At 39.0% G+C, this 20282-nt stretch overlaps 3 protein-coding genes across 5 annotated transcripts; 1 reads left to right on the top strand and 2 right to left on the bottom strand.

Annotated features, from left to right (window-relative positions):
- Positions 1 to 254: 254 nt before the first annotated feature.
- Positions 255 to 3736, top strand: LOC121809761 (ataxin-3 homolog). 3 transcript variants are annotated; one of them, XM_042210561.1, is made up of 3 exons: positions 255 to 384; positions 557 to 858; positions 2215 to 3017. In XM_042210561.1, the coding sequence occupies exons 2-3, from the start codon at positions 598 to 600 to the stop codon at positions 2815 to 2817; spliced, it is 864 nt and encodes a 287-aa protein (XP_042066495.1). In that variant the 5' UTR covers positions 255 to 384; positions 557 to 597; the 3' UTR covers positions 2818 to 3017. The 3 variants fall into 3 exon arrangements, with proteins under 3 accessions (XP_042066495.1, XP_042066503.1, XP_042066486.1); XM_042210569.1 differs by lacking the exon at positions 255 to 384 and adding an exon at positions 3641 to 3736 and having other exon boundaries at positions 484 to 858; positions 2215 to 2841; XM_042210552.1 differs by lacking the exon at positions 255 to 384 and having other exon boundaries at positions 484 to 858.
- Positions 3269 to 6706, bottom strand: LOC121809754 (mitochondrial uncoupling protein 1-like). The gene is made up of 9 exons (XM_042210539.1): positions 6326 to 6706; positions 5239 to 5451; positions 5072 to 5150; positions 4766 to 4899; positions 4576 to 4674; positions 4362 to 4466; positions 4135 to 4209; positions 3674 to 3760; positions 3269 to 3585 (listed from the first exon to the last, which is right to left on the bottom strand). The coding sequence occupies exons 1-9, from the start codon at positions 6407 to 6409 to the stop codon at positions 3550 to 3552; spliced, it is 912 nt and encodes a 303-aa protein (XP_042066473.1). The 5' UTR covers positions 6410 to 6706; the 3' UTR covers positions 3269 to 3549.
- A 1176-nt stretch (positions 6707 to 7882) lies between these two features.
- LOC121809777 (60S ribosomal protein L35a-3-like) lies at positions 7883 to 9760 on the bottom strand. The gene is made up of 5 exons (XM_042210580.1): positions 9644 to 9760; positions 9521 to 9556; positions 9179 to 9407; positions 8541 to 8583; positions 7883 to 8123 (listed from the first exon to the last, which is right to left on the bottom strand). The coding sequence occupies exons 1-4, from the start codon at positions 9673 to 9675 to the stop codon at positions 8542 to 8544; spliced, it is 339 nt and encodes a 112-aa protein (XP_042066514.1). The 5' UTR covers positions 9676 to 9760; the 3' UTR covers positions 7883 to 8123; position 8541.
- Between the last annotated feature and the right edge of the window lie 10522 nt (positions 9761 to 20282).

The following is a 20282-nucleotide window of genomic DNA, read 5'->3' as shown; positions in this document are numbered from 1 at the left end:
GCATGAGAGTTAGTCGGTTACCAAAGTAGTAGTTGAGTGGATACTACTTGCTATTACTTTAATTTATCGTTATTGGTTTTGTCTTCAATTTCGTGAGTACAAAACATTTAGAGATATGAAAGGACGATCATCTTTGGGAAATCATATTTTAAGTGAACGACTATTCCAATTGGGGATCTTCATTTTTTAAGATGCACTCTACCTTTCTTAAAATCACAACATACAACACATTTCTATTTGTTCCCTTAATTCATTTCTCAAACAAGCTCGGTGGATGATAGAATCCAAGAAATCCCATAAAAATTCAGAAAAGGAAAAGATGCAAATGACGGATGAACAGTTACAGCACAAACGCAAAACAGAAACCAAAGATTGTAACTTTAGGTGATTATATATACAATTAGTAGTATAATATTAGTATTTTTTTGTGGTTAATATTAGTCACATTTACAAGAGTATAACTTAGGGTATATGGTATCATTTGTGTCACCTTCCATGTTTGCCACGATTCAAAATAAAATGGAAACTGAACTCCATCGCCGCAATTTCTTTATAGGTTGGAAACGGAAATTGGAGTTTTAGAGAGAGAGAGAGAAGATGAGTAGCAACGCAGAAGGCGGAGGGGGAGGGGCCAGCAATGGAGGATTGTTGTACCACGAGGTACAAGAGTCGAAGCTGTGCGCGGTGCATTGCGTGAACACGGTGCTGCAAGGCCCTTTCTTCTCGGAGTTCGATTTGGCGGCCTTGGCATCCGATCTGGATCGCACGGAGCGCCAGATGATGCTCGGCTCCGTCACCGGAGATTTTCTCCCCGAGCTCTCTCACAACGTCTCTCTCGATGGTGACTTCAGCATCCAGGTCTGATTTCTCCAAAGTTCGAATCTGCATATTTCTGTTTTTAATTAGGCGAAACACACGTTATTCTCTTTGCAGGAGAAGAAATTCAATTTACTTTTGATCGGTTTTAGGTTAAAGATTGGATTTTTTTAGCCTCTGATTCGTAATTTTATATTGGGTGATATATATGAAGGTTTTAGCTGAGAATGTTTATTGAACCGAACAATTAGCACGATGTGAAATGCTTTCCTTGTTTGCTTGTATAGATTGTTTATCTAATTTTGAGTTATAGGGTTTCTATCTTGTAAGATTATAGTTCTACTTAATTTGCACTATCCTACTGTTTTTTAGGAACTACTTTGTTACATTTTATTCATTCTTTTTGAAATAAGGTTATTTGATTTCTTGGAAAAAGCCATTTCATTAATGAAGCCACGGAGCTGTAGCTTCCTATTCTGACCACGTATGCTCCGGTTTTCAGTTTCATACACGTGTCGCTTGTTTCATATGAGTAATTATGACAAGCTCAGGTGATATTTGGCGCGCTAACTATTAAGGTTGCTAATTTGGAAAACCACATTTGTAGCGCAATGTGGCATTTTCTACATCACTTTTTGTTTGCTTATTTGTTTGTTTCTTTCTTTAATCTCCGAGAGTGATGAAGAGATAGAATTGGGTGGTACACTCTTGTGATGATGAATAAGCATTAAGTTATATAACAGGACAGTAGCATTTGGAACTCTAGTCGGCTCCTTTAATCTTTATATGAGTGATTATGACAATCTGGGGTGATATTTGGCACTTTAGCTGTTATAGTTTCCATTTCTAATTTGGAAAACCACTTTTCTAGTGCAATGTGGTGTTTTTTATGTCACTTCTATGCACATTTTGTTTGTTTGTATCTTTAATCTTCGAGAGTGATGAAGATATAGAATTGAGTGGTACGCCCTTGTAGCTGATCTTATGTAAATGATTCGCTGACTAGTAAATATAACGTCCTTGATTTGGTATATGCGCTACCCGCAGTCTTAGCCAGCTGCCTGATTCGTTTTCTGCTTTGCACTTAGTTATGAATTTACACTGTCCATTGTTTCTAACAATCAGTTACAAAAGTGTTGCCAGCAATGAACCATAAGTGAATGTTTCTTTCGTGCAAAACTAGAATATCTGACCTTAGACCCCAAGAAGATAGATAAGGAGCCAACCAAATAACTTTAGGCTTTAGATTTGTATAGAATATTTTTTGTTCATAGATGCTAGAATTGCTTATTTGTCCTAGCCAATTTTGAAAAGCAAGATAGTAGTATATAAGTTGTGTACAAGAATTGCAAATATATTGATTACTTTATTTGTGTATATGGTCTTCTCTGCTTGTAGGTTCTACAAAAAGCTTTGGAAGTGTGGGATTTGCAAGTCATCCCCCTCGATAGCCCTGCTGCGGAGCCAGCTCAGATTGACCCAGAGAAGGAAAATGCCTTTATCTGTCACTTGCAGGACCATTGGTTCTGTATCAGGAAAGTTAACAGCGAGTGGTACAATTTCGACAGCCTCTATCCAGCGCCAGAGCACCTCTCGAAGTTTTACCTTTCAGCCTACCTTGACTCACTGAAGGACTCCGGGTGGAGCATTTTTCTGGTGAGAGGAAATTTCCCAAAGGAGTGGTCCGTTGCATCCTCTGAGGCCTCCAACGGGTTCGGGCAGTGGCTTTTACCCGAAGACGCAGAGAGGATTACCAAATCGTGCAGCATTGCATCAAGAACACAGAAGGGAGTTGGTCAGCAGCAGCAGCTCTCTGATCCCTACATGCAGTATGATGATGCACAAATGTTATTTGATGATGAAGATGAGGATTTGAAAGCTGCAATAGCTGCCAGCCTGATGGAATCCTCTCAGCCAGCGGCAGCGACTACTGCTAGTGAAACGCAACCAGGCTCCTCGGAAAATGAGAACAAGATCAATGAGGAAAAGAAGGAAGAATGAAAGAGGCCATGGTCTAAGATAGAGGTGAGATCCTCATCATTGTGGAATGTCTTGCGTGCATTCTATGTTTGATTTAAAGGGAACTGTAGAAACTTTATATATCAAACAATCATTATATGTTTGATTATATTCTTTGTGGCTAAAGACTAACATGCCATAAAACATTTTCAAAAATAATTCATAAGCTTTTTTTGTTAAAATTTCGAGTGATTGCTTATGACGAAATCGTACAAGTTTTTATCATTGCTGAACATTTTCAAAAATTAATTCATGGTTTCTTATCAGTTTTTCATTTCGAATTAACAATTGTTTTTTTGTTTTTTACATCATAATATTGAGTGAAATTTGATTTTTAAACAAATACTCGTATATCAGACAATAATTTTATCATTTGTAATCCATAAAAAAATGTTCACAAGCTTGTGAATATAATCTTGTACAGACTTTTGTGTAAACAATGAATGACATTTATTCAATGCACGTAATTCATAAAGTAAACTCTAGAGAATGGAATAATTATTTTTAAAGAATTAGTACAGGATATTAAAGTAGAGAGAGACCAAGAGAGTTCTCAAGAAGTTTCATCCAACTAAATTTTTATGTGTGTCAGAAATGAATGAGACAAGAGTTGTGCAAGTCCAACTCTTTCCCAGTGAGTTCAGTCTCATTTATTGAAAAGAATGGCGCTTGATGCATTTGATGGCTCTCTCACCTCTCTAGTTTCTCAGGCTCTTAAGACGACTCCAAACTTCTGACGATCTTTTTAGCCTGAAATCAAACAATTAGTAGGGAGTTAGTTGACTGTATGCATTATATGTTGCAGATGCTCACAAGGTCATATTGATGCAGTATTTACCTGCTCCAGTGTCAAAAACATCAATACATTCCATGATCCGAGCCGTCCAAAGTTGGGGATGAAGCCTTTGTAGAATGCCAAAGGTCCCTGTGGATCATAACATTGATTACAATAGATCGATTTATCAAGCAGCTAGTAGCATGCAAGCAAATACTATTCCATGTCGTGTATATCAGTTGACACTGCAGATATCTCTTCTTTGAGAGTATAGGGAAATATGTGGAGATTTGACAAGGAGAAGTAAGGTAATAAATATCTATTCAGATTTCAGAGACAACTGAATTTCACAAGGTTTCTAAGTCAATTTAGGCTGTGAACATTTAAGAGGCAGTGGACAGTGACAAATCTAAGACAGCTATATGAATGGCAGGAAAATGGCTGATTCATTCTTGGGCTAACCTATTAATCCTCAATCCATGGACTATTAGCAAAACTTTTGGTGGATAAGAAAATGAACTTACATCATTCTTCAGTGTCTTGACAAAGCAGTCCAATGTGCTTTTGTATGCAGAATCTCCCATCATTCTAGACTTCACCTATCAGAGAAAGCCAGTTGAGTCAATTAGCAGGCATCGGCCAAGATGCAAAAAAGCTCTTTACCACAGATAGCTCTCCTTCCAGGAGAGACGCAATTAAATAATCTCAGCGATTTTACAAAATGTTAAATTAAACAGGTGTCTTAAGTTACCACGTCAACTGGAGAGCCGATGCAAACTGCAAAAAATCCAGCTCCTAAACCAGAAAGAATATGGGTGACAACATTGTCTGTGAAACCTGGGATTTTCAGAATTGTCTGTAAAAAATACAAAATTAGATAACAAGTCAACAACACAAGACAACAACCGGTTTGTAGCTAAAGATGATAAAATGTTAAACAGGAAGATGATTAAGTATGAAAATACCTCCTTCACTTGATCATAACTGGCTAATTCAGCAGCATTTATGATAGCATTGCGTGCAACGTTGGGTCCAAGTCCAGTCCACAAAGCTTTAACTCCTTCCTATATTTTCAACAAAAGTATAACCATGAGGCACCAAGTTGGATATGGATTTTGCAGGGAGGTACAAAGACATGGATTTAGTGATTGTAACCTGTTTCACGATCGTAGAATATGCACTGACAGCTCCAGAGTAACGCCTAGGGACACCAGGAGGCAGCTTTCCCTCAGACTGAAGTCGTACTTTAACAAGATCAGTAGGATTGGCAATCATTATACCTAAGGCGCCTGATAATGTTTGAAACTTTCAGTTTATATTTCAAAAGCAAATATATCAATCCAAGACCATGAGCATCCACAATAAAGCATTAAACATGATAAAACTACTCCACTTAATATGTTGAAACTATAAATTAAACGCAGAACAAAAAAAGGAAAATCATCTGCAGTATGTTCTCACCTGTTGTAATACCAGCAAGTATTTTCTTTGATAATGGCACATCCCCAACATGATCTTTCCCCACATAGAAATTCCTAACCTGTCAAACAGAGGCACAAAAGTAAAAAAAAAACATCGAAGCAGATAAAGCAAAATTAATACTCCACAAAATTCAAGGAAAAACGTACAGGTTCGTACAAGCCAATCCTTAGACCTCCAAACAAGAACTGACGATGTAGCCCGGGCACAATTCCCTTCCACAGGGAAGCTAGCCCCTCTTCTCTTGCAATAGTTCCTACAGTTCCTAGCATTCCCTTATATTTCGGCAAAGCCTCCCCCGCCACAGCTTTCTTTTGCAATTGAAGCCGGACCTTGGCAGTGTCCAATGGAATAGTACAAATCTAATCACAGACAGATAAATTAGCTCAAACACAAATATCAGTGGCCAAATTTATTGCCTCTCTAAGATAAATTAGCTCAAACACAAATGAACACAGCACTCAAGTCAACAAATTTGAGTATAAAATCAACCAGGCATAAGAAAAACATCAATTTTTAATCAAAATCTCAAATCCACTGATATCAAACTCGATACAATAATAATCCATCCAAAAAATCAACAAAATCTTCGAGCATTATACAATTATCCAATACTCCCTCCGTCCCAACTCAAGTGATCAACTTTCCATTTTGGGTTGTCTCATCTCAAGTGATACAATAATAATCCATCCAAAAAATCAACAAAATCTTCGAGCATTATACAATTATCCAATACTCCCTCCGTCCCACCTCAAGTGATCAACTTTTCATTTTGTGTTGTCCAATCTCAAGTGATTGATTTCCTTTTTTAGCTAAAAACAAAACTTCAACCATCTCTTAATTTATTCTCTCTCTTACTTTATTCACTCTTTCTTATTTTATTCTCTCTTTATCTCTCTTTCGTATTTTATTCTCTCTTACTTTTTCCTCTCTCATACTTTACTCTTTCCACCTTGACTCAATACATATCATTTTCTTAATTCTTATGCCGAAAAGAAATCCATCACATGAGATGGATGGAGGGAGTACTAAAATTACGGATCAAACAAGTCAACAGCTAATCACATCGACCTCAGCAACTTCAACATACAAGCTCAATTTAATCCTCTACAAACAGATCGCAAACACATTGAAGCCTAAATAAGCGATTTCCTAAAATCAACAGCTCAGGAAGACAATCAGGCCAAACAACCAACAACACCGCACCGAATCACACCAGGAAAAAAAAGGGTATACCTCAGCGAAGCAAGCCGCAAAAGCGCTACTGGCAAACGTTCCAGCGAACGAGATGTCCGAATTGGCTGTGCCGTGCCCCACCATCTCCGAACAGCAATAAACCTCAAACGGAACAGAAATTCTTATCACACGGCCGAAGATGATGAAAAGTGATAGCTGGCGGCTGAGATAGAGAGATTAATAAGCTAAAATGCGGCCGATGCGGAACTGCCAAAGAAGAATCTCGGGAAAAGCGAAAGAAAGGCAGCGAATCTCGAATCAGGGAATGCAAATTGGTGAGCCTCTGTTTCCATTGTCAGTCGTCACCTCCATATTTATTTCGGAATTTATTGCCTTTTACAGTGCTATCACACTCACTTTTTAATATTCCACCATTCTTATTTTTGGTAATTCAAATTTTCACCAAAAATATTTCTAATCTCATGTCATATTGATAAATATAGCCTTTTCCAGTGCAATCACTTTCACTTATTAATATTCCACCGTTCTTATTTTTTGGTATTTTCACTTTTAAAACATAATAAGTATTTCAAATCTTATTTTATAATGATATATAAAGTTTAAAATTTATAAATAATAGTAAAAAAGTATTTCATATTTTATTTTAATACAATATGTCATCTTGTTTATACTCTTTCACAACATAATGCAAAATAATGATGCATTTTGTACTAATGTGAATGAAGCAATGACAAAAACTTTTATAACAACATAACACAATACTGTATTCACATTTTACATGAATAAAATAATAATTCCTTCTATTTTTTTTTGATCCATTTGTCTATAATCATTAGTAAGTGTTTAATCAAATTCCACCTCAATTTAAAACAGTAAGTACTTTGTAAATGGAGACTTACCTTGATTTATTTTATAGCTATGCTTCCCACTTTTGAGTTACTACTACTTTTATTTTCATTTATATGCATAGTGATAGAGCACATTTATTTCATTTATAGGCATAGAGCATTTCTTCCAATATACCAACCACAACAGGAAATTATCGGTCCAGACAACAGCCCAAGTTCATTGCACTGTAAATTATGGCACATTTTCTATGTTAAGTCGTCCCATTTTTAATCGGACAATCCCAAATTGAAATCACTTAAAGCCCTATTTTCCCTTTTATGGTGTTTAAACGCTACAATGAGAAGAGTATTCAGTAATTTAAAATTAAATTGATGTGAAATCCCACGAGATTAAACATTGGAACAAATCCACCAAATGAACACCATTTATACTCCTTAATCATGTAATATTTACAAAAGCGGACTAATTAGTAGTAACTGTTTTATCCCTTGCTTTTTTTTCTGGATTAATCTCATGACTAATTAAGCATTAGTACATATTTAATGCACCCAAAAGAGTGTCAAACTTAATTGGAAAATAGAGACCAGCAATTACACGGAATCATAAAAAGGACAAAATATCTCGACGGGTGCATTATGTAATTTTTTGTAGACTTATTAATAAGGATTTGAGATTAGTTATTTGAATTTTTTACATTAAACTCATGTAAAAGCAATAAGCCAATAAATTTCCAAACAAATGAGAGGATTGAAGAAACAAAAATTCAAGAGGTATCATTAAGAAGAAATCAGAAAATGGTAAATGTGAATGTAGACACAAATGTCTGCAACTCAATAGGATCGATTCTTGAATTCAGAGTGCAATAAACAGAAAATAGGACGAGGCGGAATATAAGCCTAGATAAAAAAAACTATAAATAAAATTCTTATGAGTAGTGCTGGACTGTAGTCACCAATGCTCCAAAAAGTGATCTACAAGTCGCGAACCACTGCAGAAATAACTAATGAAATCAGAAAAGAACCAAGAAACCGACGCAAGCAAAGAGATGCAGTTATAAACAACATGAAACAGAGTGAAGTTCAAAAACATAAACTTATGGAGTAAACAAATTGATATAATACAAAGTACAAAGCATAAACTGAGGACAGAATATGTGAAACTAAATCCTAAAACCAGAAAAAGAGACGCACTTGTCTTGTAGTCCTGTCCGAATTTAAAGAAATACAATGCAAGATTGATTTCATTCTGTATGATGTAATGTTTTTTTCAAAAAAAATTGGATTTCAAACACCTTAAATGATTTACATCAATATACTGCAGAAAGCATATTTCAATCACAGGACCCAACTTCAATAAATTGATGCATATAGAAAGAAAGCAACTTGACTTGAATTTGGAATTTTACCTCAAATGTTGCTCGGGTACATCATCACCCTTACCCTAGCTCCCTGTTTCACAAGTATATGATGAATAAGCTAATAGTAAATCAACTTCAATAAAGCTTGAATATTCCATGAAAACTTAAATGAAATGCAGATAAGGTGCACAAAACATAAAACCATTCAGAATCAATGTAATGAAGTATACTGAAATTATGATTATGGCTTCTTACACAACTATCACAAGTTCTGGATTTCCGACTCAAGACATACCAGGTTTAACACAAGAAAATTATTGTAATACAAAGGCTTCTCCAGGTATAACCACAAGAAATGTGGATTTTTCAATTCATCAAAAACTAGAACTAAAAAGAACCGTAGCGTACACAACATAAGGAGTCAAAAAACGATTGGTTTACTAGTGCATTAGCTCAGTTCAACCCTAGTTAGCATTACAAGTTTCCAAACTGATTGGATTTCTATTTTATCTTTATCCCACACCTAATACGCACTGCATTAAAAGAACTATGCAGCAATTCAGTTCTACGCCATTTATAGATCTTACAGTAGAGGACAATCAGATGAACTGCCAGCAATTTTCACTGATTCATGTGTTTGTCAAAACCAATATATAGACATAAACCGAGGCTCGTGTGGAACATACCATGGATTTAGGGGGAAGGTTCGACTTGAACTTGGCGCGAACGACGCCGCTGTTGCCATGGGGGCGCGTGACCTTCCCCCAAATGCATCGATAATGTGAGCCGTTCTTCTTCACCTTGGCCTTGTAAATATACGCCATCTTCTTCCCGCGGTACCACGCTACTTCCTCCTGCGTGTTCACTCCCTCGATCTGTATCAGCGAAGTGTTTGGGTACTGATTCGACTTCGACCTATTATCAATAATCAATAAGTAAATCGGTATAATCATCACATTTTCCTCCGATAAAAACGCACACTCGCACAGTTAAACAATAGACAGAACAAGCGCGATCTGTTTTCATACCTTTTGTAGCCGAGGATTGTTCCACGAACGTACAATCTGAACATTAAAATAAAATTAAAATCAGAAATTGCCGTAGGATCGAGCAGCTGTACATATAAAGAAGATGGAACCGTGAAATCTAACCTCACTCTCTCTCCCTGTCTTCCTTTCACCATTTTCGCCGGGAGGTCTCGATCGATTTGAGCTGAAGACGAAGACGACTGACGGAAACCCTAATTCTTGCCTTTATATGGGTTTTAGGTGTGGTTTTCTGGGGATGAAATGGGCTATGATATGGGCTTATGTAATAACCTTCATTATAGTGGGCCGTTGCTTATGCCCAATTGAATTAGACTTTCTGCTTAGTTCATTAGTGTGATTCTATATCCTCAATTTATTCAGAAAATTTTTCCTAAAAATAAAATTTTTTGAAATAATACGGGTAAATTGGTAAAGTAAAATAAAAATAGAAAGAAAATTATGTTAGTGAAAAATGAGTCCTACCTCATTAGAGATAAATAAATTTCCTTAAATATATAAAGTTTCTATTTTTTTAAGGGGACGGAGTGAATAATTCACAATGTAGTGTGACTTTTATATTTTACCCTTAATAACCCACATATTAATTGTACTAAATAATTTATCATTTAACTTCTCCTTTTCCTTTGGAACTATACCCAGTGTCATTAAATTTCTTGAAGATTTCTTGAAATTATATTTTAAATTTCTTGAAGATTTCAGCTTTACTTTCTTACTTCGGATCTATACTGATAGATGGAGTATAATGGGTTCGTAAAAGATGATCAAATAAACTCAATAATAATTAATTAATTAATTAACTAACTGATTAATTAATTAATCAAAGTGAAAAATGAATTTGCTTTAATTACTATCGCTCAAAATAAATGTTTCTTTGTCATACCCCATGGATTTTTTGGATTTGCCTTGTAATTAAAAATAATCCTGGCGAATTATGATCCAATGTTAATTCTGGTGAATTGATTAACACTTTGAATTTGTTACATCTTCTTATCAACTTTGAAAATATATTGAACTTAGTTGAATAAGAGGAGGGAAGGGAAATAAAATAAATCAATAATTAATTGATGTTTTTTTACATATACTCCATTATATTAGAGCTTTTGTCAGCATATCATTTTATTCGAAACCAAATCATCATATCACTGCGACAATGTTTTAGAACATCAAGAATAATGAATTGCCAAATTGGAGAGAGAATATATACCTCGAAAGAAGAAGAAAACGAAAAGCAAAGAGAATAATAAAGTTGTGTTAGGTTACAATATATTCATGTACCATCACTAAGTGATAGACCTCTAATTATTTGACATCTTTTAAATGAATATAGAATAATAATATTGCAAAGCAGTCGTGCACTGAGCTACACAAAACGTGCAGAAAGAGTAGAAACAAATCGACAGTGTCCCATTACCAACCCCATAAAACTCTTCCCAAAATTCTAATTTTTTCCTATCTCTCACCAAAAAAAAAATTTTCAATTAAAAAGAGATAACTGTATTTTTAGTTCATGGACATTGCACTAATATAATTTGCAATCCCTATTCATAAAAATATTTCAGATATCCTTGAACGTAGATATAATACCGTTATAGTGACTTTTATATTTTTTTAATCAAAATACCCTCTAAGCTACAAAAGTTATTTACATGGAGTAGTATTTTTAATGAGAGGGAGAACCGCCACTTTGATTTATTATTTGCCATATATTTTGATGACTTCTCTCGGGGGAATACTGTTAATCCTAGCTACAGATTATCGAATGTTGGGAGAGGAAAAAATCAAGACTTGGAAATCGAAAGAGAATTTTATTCACCAGAAACGGAAGATGAAAAATTACTGAATAAAGCAGAATCACAAACTATTAAAAGGTCAAAACTAACTAACGGCTATTTTCCATCTAACGGTCAGGATTAAACATGACTAACTAAGTACATCCAACGGCTGTTGAAACGAGTTGTTATAACAGCCGAACTCTTCTTCATGTTTTGATCGTTCTCTCCAGACCACGGAGCTGCCGAGCTACCGAACTTGGTGCCGAACTACCGAACTCTAACACCGAACTCGATTAAGCTCGTAACACCGAGCTCTGACACCGAACACCATCACCGAGCTCAAAAACCGAACTCAACAGCCTAGCTCAAAACCGAAGCTATCACAATCTACCAACAAACTCCACCTGTGATAGCGGAGTCACCAACCAGAACTCCTCCTCTCCAGTCCCACCAGTTTCAAACATAGCAGAAACTTTTCCTTAGGTAATGGCTTAGTCAACATATCTGCCGGGTTTTCTGAAGTGTGAACTTTGAAGACTTTCACATTGCCTCTTTCAATCTCCTCCCTAATGAAGTGCAACCTCACGTCTATGTGCTTACTCCTCTCGTGATATACTTGATGCTTAGCCAAGCTCAATGCACTGTTGTTGTCACAACCAATGCTCACACTACATTGCTTTACACCAAAATCCTCCAAAATCCCCTTTAGCCACTTGCTTTCTTTCACAGCAGATGTCATAGCCATGAACTCAGCCTCTGTGGTTGATAATGCAACCACTCCCTGCAAGCTGCTTTTCCAGCTGATGACGGATCCATACAAAGTAAATAGGAACCCAGACTGAGATCTCCTGGTGTCTAAGTTACCAGCAAAATCAGAGTCACACCAGCCAACCAAAGCATCCCCTTCATGGTCTTCTCCTCCCTTGAACAGAATACCAACATCCGATGCTCCTTTCAAGTATCTCATCAACCACTTCAGTGCAGCCCAATGCTCCTTACCATGGTTGGACATATATCTACTTGTTACTGAAATAGCTTGTGCCACATCCGGCCTTGTGCTAATCATAGCATACATGATGCTACCAATGATGCTAGCATAAGGGATCTGTCTCATCTCATCTTCCTCAGCCTTACATTTTGGCTTCTGGTCTGCAGACAATTTATATTGTTGGCTCATAGGAACTGAGACTTCCTTGATGTTACTCATCTGGAACCTCTTGAGTATTCTCTGCACATAATCAGTTTGAGACAACACAATCTCTCTCTTCTTTCTATCTCTGAAAATAGACATACCCAGAATTCGTTTTGCAGAGCCTAAATCCTTCATCTCAAAAGCATTACTGAGATCAGCCTTAACTTTCTGAATTTCTTTCAAACTTGCTCCAGCCAAGAGCATATCATCCACATATAAGAGTAAGTATGCCACAGCAGCTCCACCTACACTCTTAATGTAGACACACTCATCATAGCTTGATTTCAGAAAACCACTCTTAACCATGTGATCATCAAACTTCTTATGCCACTGCCTACTTGCTTGTTTCAGACCATATATGCTCCTTTTCAACAAGCACACCTTTCCCTCATCACCTGGCCTCTCAAAGCCTTTTGGTTGTGCCATATAGATGGTTTCTTTCAAGTCTCCATGCAAGAAGGCTGTCTTGACATCAAGTTGTTCAAGCTCCCAATCTCTTCTTGCAACAATAGCCAACAAGATTCTGATACTAGTGTGTTTCACAACAGGTGAAAACACTTCATCATAGTCAATACCATGTTCTTGTGTGAAACCCCTAGCAACCAACCTTGCTTTAAATCTGACACTTTTACCATCAGCTCCTTCCAGCTTCTGTTTGAAAATCCATTTGCAACTCACTACCCTTCTACCATTGGGCCTTTCCACCAGCACCCAAGTCCCATTTCTAAGCAGTGAATCAATCTCCTCAATCATGGCTTGCATCCATTTTTCTGCATCTTTACTGTCCATAGCCTCTTCATAAGTGCTTGGCTCTGAGAACTCTATTTCCTCAGCTACTAGTAATGCATAAAACAGGAACTCAGCATCAGAGTATCTCTCTGGTGGCTTTCTGATCCTTTTACCTCGGTCTCTAACCAGCTTATAGCTTCCTGGCTCATTTGGTGTTGCTGCCGTCTGAGTTGGTTGTCCAAGATCAGAGGCATCAGGAAACTCAGATTCTCTTTCATCTTCATCCTGCTGCTCCTGTTGAACTCCCCCAATCTCCACCTCAAATCCAGAACTATCTACTGCAGTCTCTGAATTTTTCTTAAAAGGCAGCTCACCTTCCCAGAAAGTTACATCCCTACTTATCACAACTCTTTCATTTCCTGGCTCCACACACCACAACCGATAGCCCTTCACACCCGATTGGTATCCAATCATAACACATTTTAGGGCCCTTGCTTCCAATTTACCTTGCTTCACATGAGCAAAAGCTTTACAACCGAAAGTCCTCAAGCCATCATAGCCACTATGCTTCCCATACCATCTGAAATCTGGTGTGTCCCCTCCAATGCTGGAAGAAGGACATTTATTGATCAGTTTAACAGCTGTGGATGCAGCCTCTGCCCAGAACCGCTTCTTCATCCCAGCAGCCAAGATCATGCATCTAACTCTCTCAAGGATAGTGCGGTTTACCCTCTCGGCCACTCCATTTTGTTGCGGATTTGATGGAACTGTTTTGTGTCTTTTGATGCCTTTTGATTTGCAAAACTCATCAAACTCTTTGGACAGAAACTCCAACCCGTTATCTGTCCTCAAGCATTTCAAACTCAGCCTTTTCTCTGCCTCAACCTCACTGCACCATGTTTTGAAACAGCTGAAAGCCTCTGACTTCTGCTTCAATATGTAAATCCAGACCTTTCTACTGAAATCATCTATGATGCTCATGTAGTATCTGCCACCTCCAATTGAATTCTCCTGTGCAGGCCCCCAAAGATCACTATGGGCATAATCTAGAGGCATTGTTGAAGAATGTGTGCTGTTGGGATATGGCAACTTCTTGGCTTTCCCTAACACACACTCCTCACATTGAGTTGTATCAGTCTGATCTGAGCATTGCAATACACCCTTCTTGACCAGTTCCTTTATACTACCAATTGCTGGGTGCCCCAATCTGGTATGCCACAGACTCAAAGAATCACCAACCACATTGTGTGCATGCCCTGAGTCTCTTCTCTGAACAGCAGCCATCATGTAATATAGACTGCCTTTTCTAGTTGCCTTCAAGATAGATCTTCCTGCCTTACTAACAACCATCTGCCCACCTTCAGAGACAAATCTGCATCCCTTTCTTTCAAGAGAGCCTAAGGATATTAGATTCCTTTTAACATCAGGAATATACCTAACATCACTCAGAGTCACCATACACCCATTCTCCATCTTCAACTTGATGGTACCTATGCCTTTTATCAAGCACACTTGGTTGTTGCCTAGAATGACAGTTCCTGTTGACTCTTTAATGTCTTCGAACCAGTCCAGATTCGGGCTCATGTGGAAGCTACACCCTGAATCCATTATCCAAGATTCCTTTCCCTTTTCCTCCATCACATTCAAAGCAACAGAAACTTCATCCTCTTCGCAATATTCTGCTGTGTTGACAGCTTTTCCTCCCTCAGCCGCTTGCTTTTTCTTCCACACGAAGCAGTCCTTTTTGAGGTGCCCTGGTTTCTTGCACCAGTGGCAGGACCGAGTTTCTCTCCCCTCCGAGCTTGAAGGCTTAAACTCATTATATTGGTTTTTCTTGAAACTCTTATTCTTGAATTTCTTGACATTGAGACTCTCAGCCTGTGTCTCCAATGCCTTCCCACCTGTCAATCGCAGCATCTCTTTCGCCATCAACGCAGCATGAACCTCGGCATATGTGATTGGCTTATCTCTGCCGTAGATTATTGCATCGCTTAGCTGATCATACGAACTTGGCAACGCATTCAAGACCAGTATAGCCTTGTCTTCATCCGTGATCTTCACATCCACGGACCCAAGATCATCAATGATCTTATTAAAATCTTCCAATTGTTCGACGATCGATTTTTCGGCTACAAAATTGTACGAATACAGTCTCTTCTTCATATAGAGCCTATTGGCCAGGGATTTTGCCAAATAGAACTCATCTAACTTCGCTAGCACCTCAACCGCCGTGGTCGCTTCTTGAACCTCCCTCAGAACTTTATCACTGAGACAAAGAATAACCGCACTGTGAGCTCGCTGTATCATTTCATCGAACTTCGCCTGTGCTTTCTCATCAAGAACTGGCGCATTCTCCTTATCTACCGGAGCCAAAACCGCCGCCAAACCACGATCGATCAGAATCGCTTTCATTTTCATCTTCCACAGACCGTAATCATTCTTGCCTGTGAATTTCTCAGCCTCAAGCCTTGTCGCCATCGAGATCGTTTGAATCGTCCGCAAACCAACCTCCTTTCACCTCTTTCCCACAGACGGCGCCAATTGTTAATCCTAGCTACAGATTATCGAATGTTGGGAGAGGAAAAATCAAGACTAGGAAATCGAAAGAGAATTTTATTCACCAGAAACGGAAGATGAAAAATTACTGAATAAAGCAGAATAACAAACTATTAAAAGCTCAAAACTAACTAACGGCTATTTTCCATCTAACGGTCAGGATTAAACATGACTAACTAAGTACATCCAACGGCTGTTGAAACGAGTTGTTATAACAGCCGAACTCTTCTTCATGTTTTGATCGTTCTCTCCAGACCACGGAGCTGCCGAGCTACCGAACTTGGTGCCGAACTACCGAACTCTAACACCGAACTCGATTAAGCTCGTAACACCGAGCTCTGACACCGAACACCATCACCGAGCTCAAAAAAACCGAAGCTATCACAATCTACCAACAAAAAGATTGAAAGAGGCAATGTGAAAGTCTTCAAAGTTCACACTTCAGAAAACCCGGCAGATATGTTGACTAAGCCATTACCTAAGGAAAAGTTTCTGCTATGTTTGAAACTGGTGGGACTGGAGAGGAGGAGTTCTGGTTGGTGACTCCGCTATCACAGGTGGAGTTTGTTGGTAGATTGTGATAGCTTCGGTTTTGAGCTAGGCTGTTGAGTTCGGTTTTTGAGCTCGGTGATGGTGTTCGGTGTCAGAGCTCGGTGTTACGAGCTTAATCGAGTTCGGTGTTAGAGTTCGGTAGTTCGGCACCAAGTTCGGTAGCTCGGCAGCTCCGTGGTCTGGAGAGAACGATCAAAACATGAAGAAGAGTTCGGCTGTTATAACAACTCGTTTCAACAGCCGTTGGATGTACTTAGTTAGTCATGTTTAATCCTGACCGTTAGATGGAAAATAGCCGTTAGTTAGTTTTGAGCTTTTAATAGTTTGTTATTCTGCTTTATTCAGTAATTTTTTCATCTTCCGTTTCTGGTGAATAAAATTCTCTTTCGATTTCCAAGTCTTGATTTTTCCTCTCCCAACATTCGACAATCTGTAGCTAGGATTAACAATTGGCGCCGTCTGTGGGAAAGAGGTGAAAGGAGGTTGGTTTGCGGACGATTCAAACGATCTCGATGGCGACAAGGCTTGAGGCTGAGAAATTCACAGGCAAGAATGATTACGGTCTGTGGAAGATGAAAATGAAAGCGATTCTGATCGATCGTGGTTTGGCGGCGGTTTTGGCTCCGGTAGATAAGGAGAATGCGCCAGTTCTTGATGAGAAAGCACAGGCGAAGTTCGATGAAATGATACAGCGAGCTCACAGTGCGGTTATTCTTTGTCTCAGTGATAAAGTTCTGAGGGAGGTTCAAGAAGCGACCACGGCGGTTGAGGTGCTAGCGAAGTTAGATGAGGTCTATTTGGCAAAATCCCTGGCCAATAGGCTCTATATGAAGAAGAGACTGTATTCGTACAATTTTGTAGCCGAAAAATCGATCGTCGAACAATTGGAAGATTTTAATAAGATCATTGATGATCTTGGGTCCGTGGATGTGAAGATCACGGATGAAGACAAGGCTATACTGGTCTTGAATGCGTTGCCAAGTTCGTATGATCAGCTAAGCGATGCAATAGTCTACGGCAGAGATAAGCCAATCACATATGCCGAGGTTCATGCTGCGTTGATGGCGAAAGAGATGCTGCGATTGACAGGTGGGAAGGCATTGGAGACACAGGCTGAGAGTCTCAATGTCAAGAAATTCAAGAATAAGAGTTTCAAGAAAAACCAAAATAATGAGTTTAAGCCTTCAAGCTCGGAGGGGAGAGAAACTCGGTCCTGCCACTGGTGCAAGAAACCAGGGCACCTCAAAAAGGACTGCTTCGTGTGGAAGAAAAAGCAAGCGGCTGAGGGAGGAAAAGCTGTCAACACAGCAGAATATTGCGAAGAGGATGAAGTTTCTGTTGCTTTGAATGTGATGGAGGAAAAGGAAAAGGAATCTTGGATAATGGATTCAGGGTGTAGCTTCCACATGAGCCCGAATCTGGACTGGTTCGAAGACATTAAAGAGTCAACAGGAACTGTCATTCTAGGCAACAACCAAGTGTGCTTGATAAAAGGCATAGGTACCATCAAGTTGAAGATGGAGAATGGGTGTATGGTGACTCTGAGTGATGTTAGGTATATTCCTGATGTTAAAAGGAATCTAATATCCTTAGGCTCTCTTGAAAGAAAGGGATGCAGATTTGTCTCTGAAGGTGGGCAGATGGTTGTTAGTAAGGCAGGAAGATCTATCTTGAAGGCAACTAGAAAAGGCAGTCTATATTACATGATGGCTGCTGTTCAGAGAAGAGACTCAGGGCATGCACACAATGTGGTTGGTGATTCTTTGAGTCTGTGGCATACCAGATTGGGGCACCCAGCAATTGGTAGTATAAAGGAACTGGTCAAGAAGGGTGTATTGCAATGCTCAGATCAGACTGATACAACTCAATGTGAGGAGTGTGTGTTAGGGAAAGCCAAGAAGTTGCCATATCCCAACAGCACACATTCTTCAACAATGCCTCTAGATTATGCCCATAGTGATCTTTGGGGGCCTGCACAGGAGAATTCAATTGGAGGTGGCAGATACTACATGAGCATCATAGATGATTTCAGTAGAAAGGTCTGGATTTACATATTGAAGCAGAAGTCAGAGGCTTTCAGCTGTTTCAAAACATGGTGCAGTGAGGTTGAGGCAGAGAAAAGGCTGAGTTTGAAATGCTTGAGGACAGATAACGGGTTGGAGTTTCTGTCCAAAGAGTTTGATGAGTTTTGCAAATCAAAAGGCATCAAAAGACACAAAACAGTTCCATCAAATCCGCAACAAAATGGAGTGGCCGAGAGGGTAAACCGCACTATCCTTGAGAGAGTTAGATGCATGATCTTGGCTGCTGGGATGAAGAAGCGGTTCTGGGCAGAGGCTGCATCCACAGCTGTTAAACTGATCAATAAATGTCCTTCTTCCAGCATTGGAGGGGACACACCAGATTTCAGATGGTATGGGAAGCATAGTGGCTATGATGGCTTGAGGACTTTCGGTTGTAAAGCTTTTGCTCATGTGAAGCAAGGTAAATTGGAAGCAAGGGCCCTAAAATGTGTTATGATTGGATACCAATCGGGTGTGAAGGGCTATCGGTTGTGGTGTGTGGAGCCAGGAAATGAAAGAGTTGTGATAAGTAGGGATGTAACTTTCTGGGAAGGTGAGCTGCCTTTTAAGAAAAATTCAGAGACTGCAGTAGATAGTTCTGGATTTGAGGTGGAGATTGGGGGAGTTCAACAGGAGCAGCAGGATGAAGATGAAAGAGAATCTGAGTTTCCTGATGCCTCTGATCTTGGACAACCAACTCAGACGGCAGCAACACCAAATGAGCCAGGAAGCTATAAGCTGGTTAGAGACCGAGGTAAAAGGATCAGAAAGCCACCAGAGAGATACTCTGATGCTGAGTTCCTGTTTTATGCATTACTAGTAGCTGAGGAAATAGAGTTCTCAGAGCCAAGCACTTATGAAGAGGCTATGGACAGTAAAGATGCAGAAAAATGGATGCAAGCCATGATTGAGGAGATTGATTCACTGCTTAGAAATGGGACTTGGGTGCTGGTGGAAAGGCCCAATGGTAGAAGGGTAGTGAGTTGCAAATGGATTTTCAAACAGAAGCTGGAAGGAGCTGATGGTAAAAGTGTCAGATTTAAAGCAAGGTTGGTTGCTAGGGGTTTCACACAAGAACATGGTATTGACTATGATGAAGTGTTTTCACCTGTTGTGAAACACACTAGTATCAGAATCTTGTTGGCTATTGTTGCAAGAAGAGATTGGGAGCTTGAACAACTTGATGTCAAGACAGCCTTCTTGCATGGAGACTTGAAAGAAACCATCTATATGGCACAACCAAAAGGCTTTGAGAGGCCAGGTGATGAGGGAAAGGTGTGCTTGTTGAAAAGGAGCATATATGGTCTGAAACAAGCAAGTAGGCAGTGGCATAAGAAGTTTGATGATCACATGGTTAAGAGTGGTTTTCTGAAATCAAGCTATGATGAGTGTGTCTACATTAAGAGTGTAGGTGGAGCTGCTGTGGCATACTTACTCTTATATGTGGATGATATGCTCTTGGCTGGAGCAAGTTTGAAAGAAATTCAGAAAGTTAAGGCTGATCTCAGTAATGCTTTTGAGATGAAGGATTTAGGCTCTGCAAAACGAATTCTGGGTATGTCTATTTTCAGAGATAGAAAGAAGAGAGAGATTGTGTTGTCTCAAACTGATTATGTGCAGAGAATACTCAAGAGGTTCCAGATGAGTAACATCAAGGAAGTCTCAGTTCCTATGAGCCAACAATATAAATTGTCTGCAGACCAGAAGCCAAAATGTAAGGCTGAGGAAGATGAGATGAGACAGATCCCTTATGCTAGCATCATTGGTAGCATCATGTATGCTATGATTAGCACAAGGCCGGATGTGGCACAAGCTATTTCAGTAACAAGTAGATATATGTCCAACCATGGTAAGGAGCATTGGGCTGCACTGAAGTG

This window comes from Salvia splendens, chromosome 1 (genome assembly GCF_004379255.2).
Source record: "Salvia splendens isolate huo1 chromosome 1, SspV2, whole genome shotgun sequence".
Taxonomy (NCBI): Eukaryota; Viridiplantae; Streptophyta; class Magnoliopsida; order Lamiales; family Lamiaceae; genus Salvia; species Salvia splendens.
Note: the sequence above shows the minus strand (reverse complement) of the source record. Positions and strands in the feature narration are given on the sequence as shown.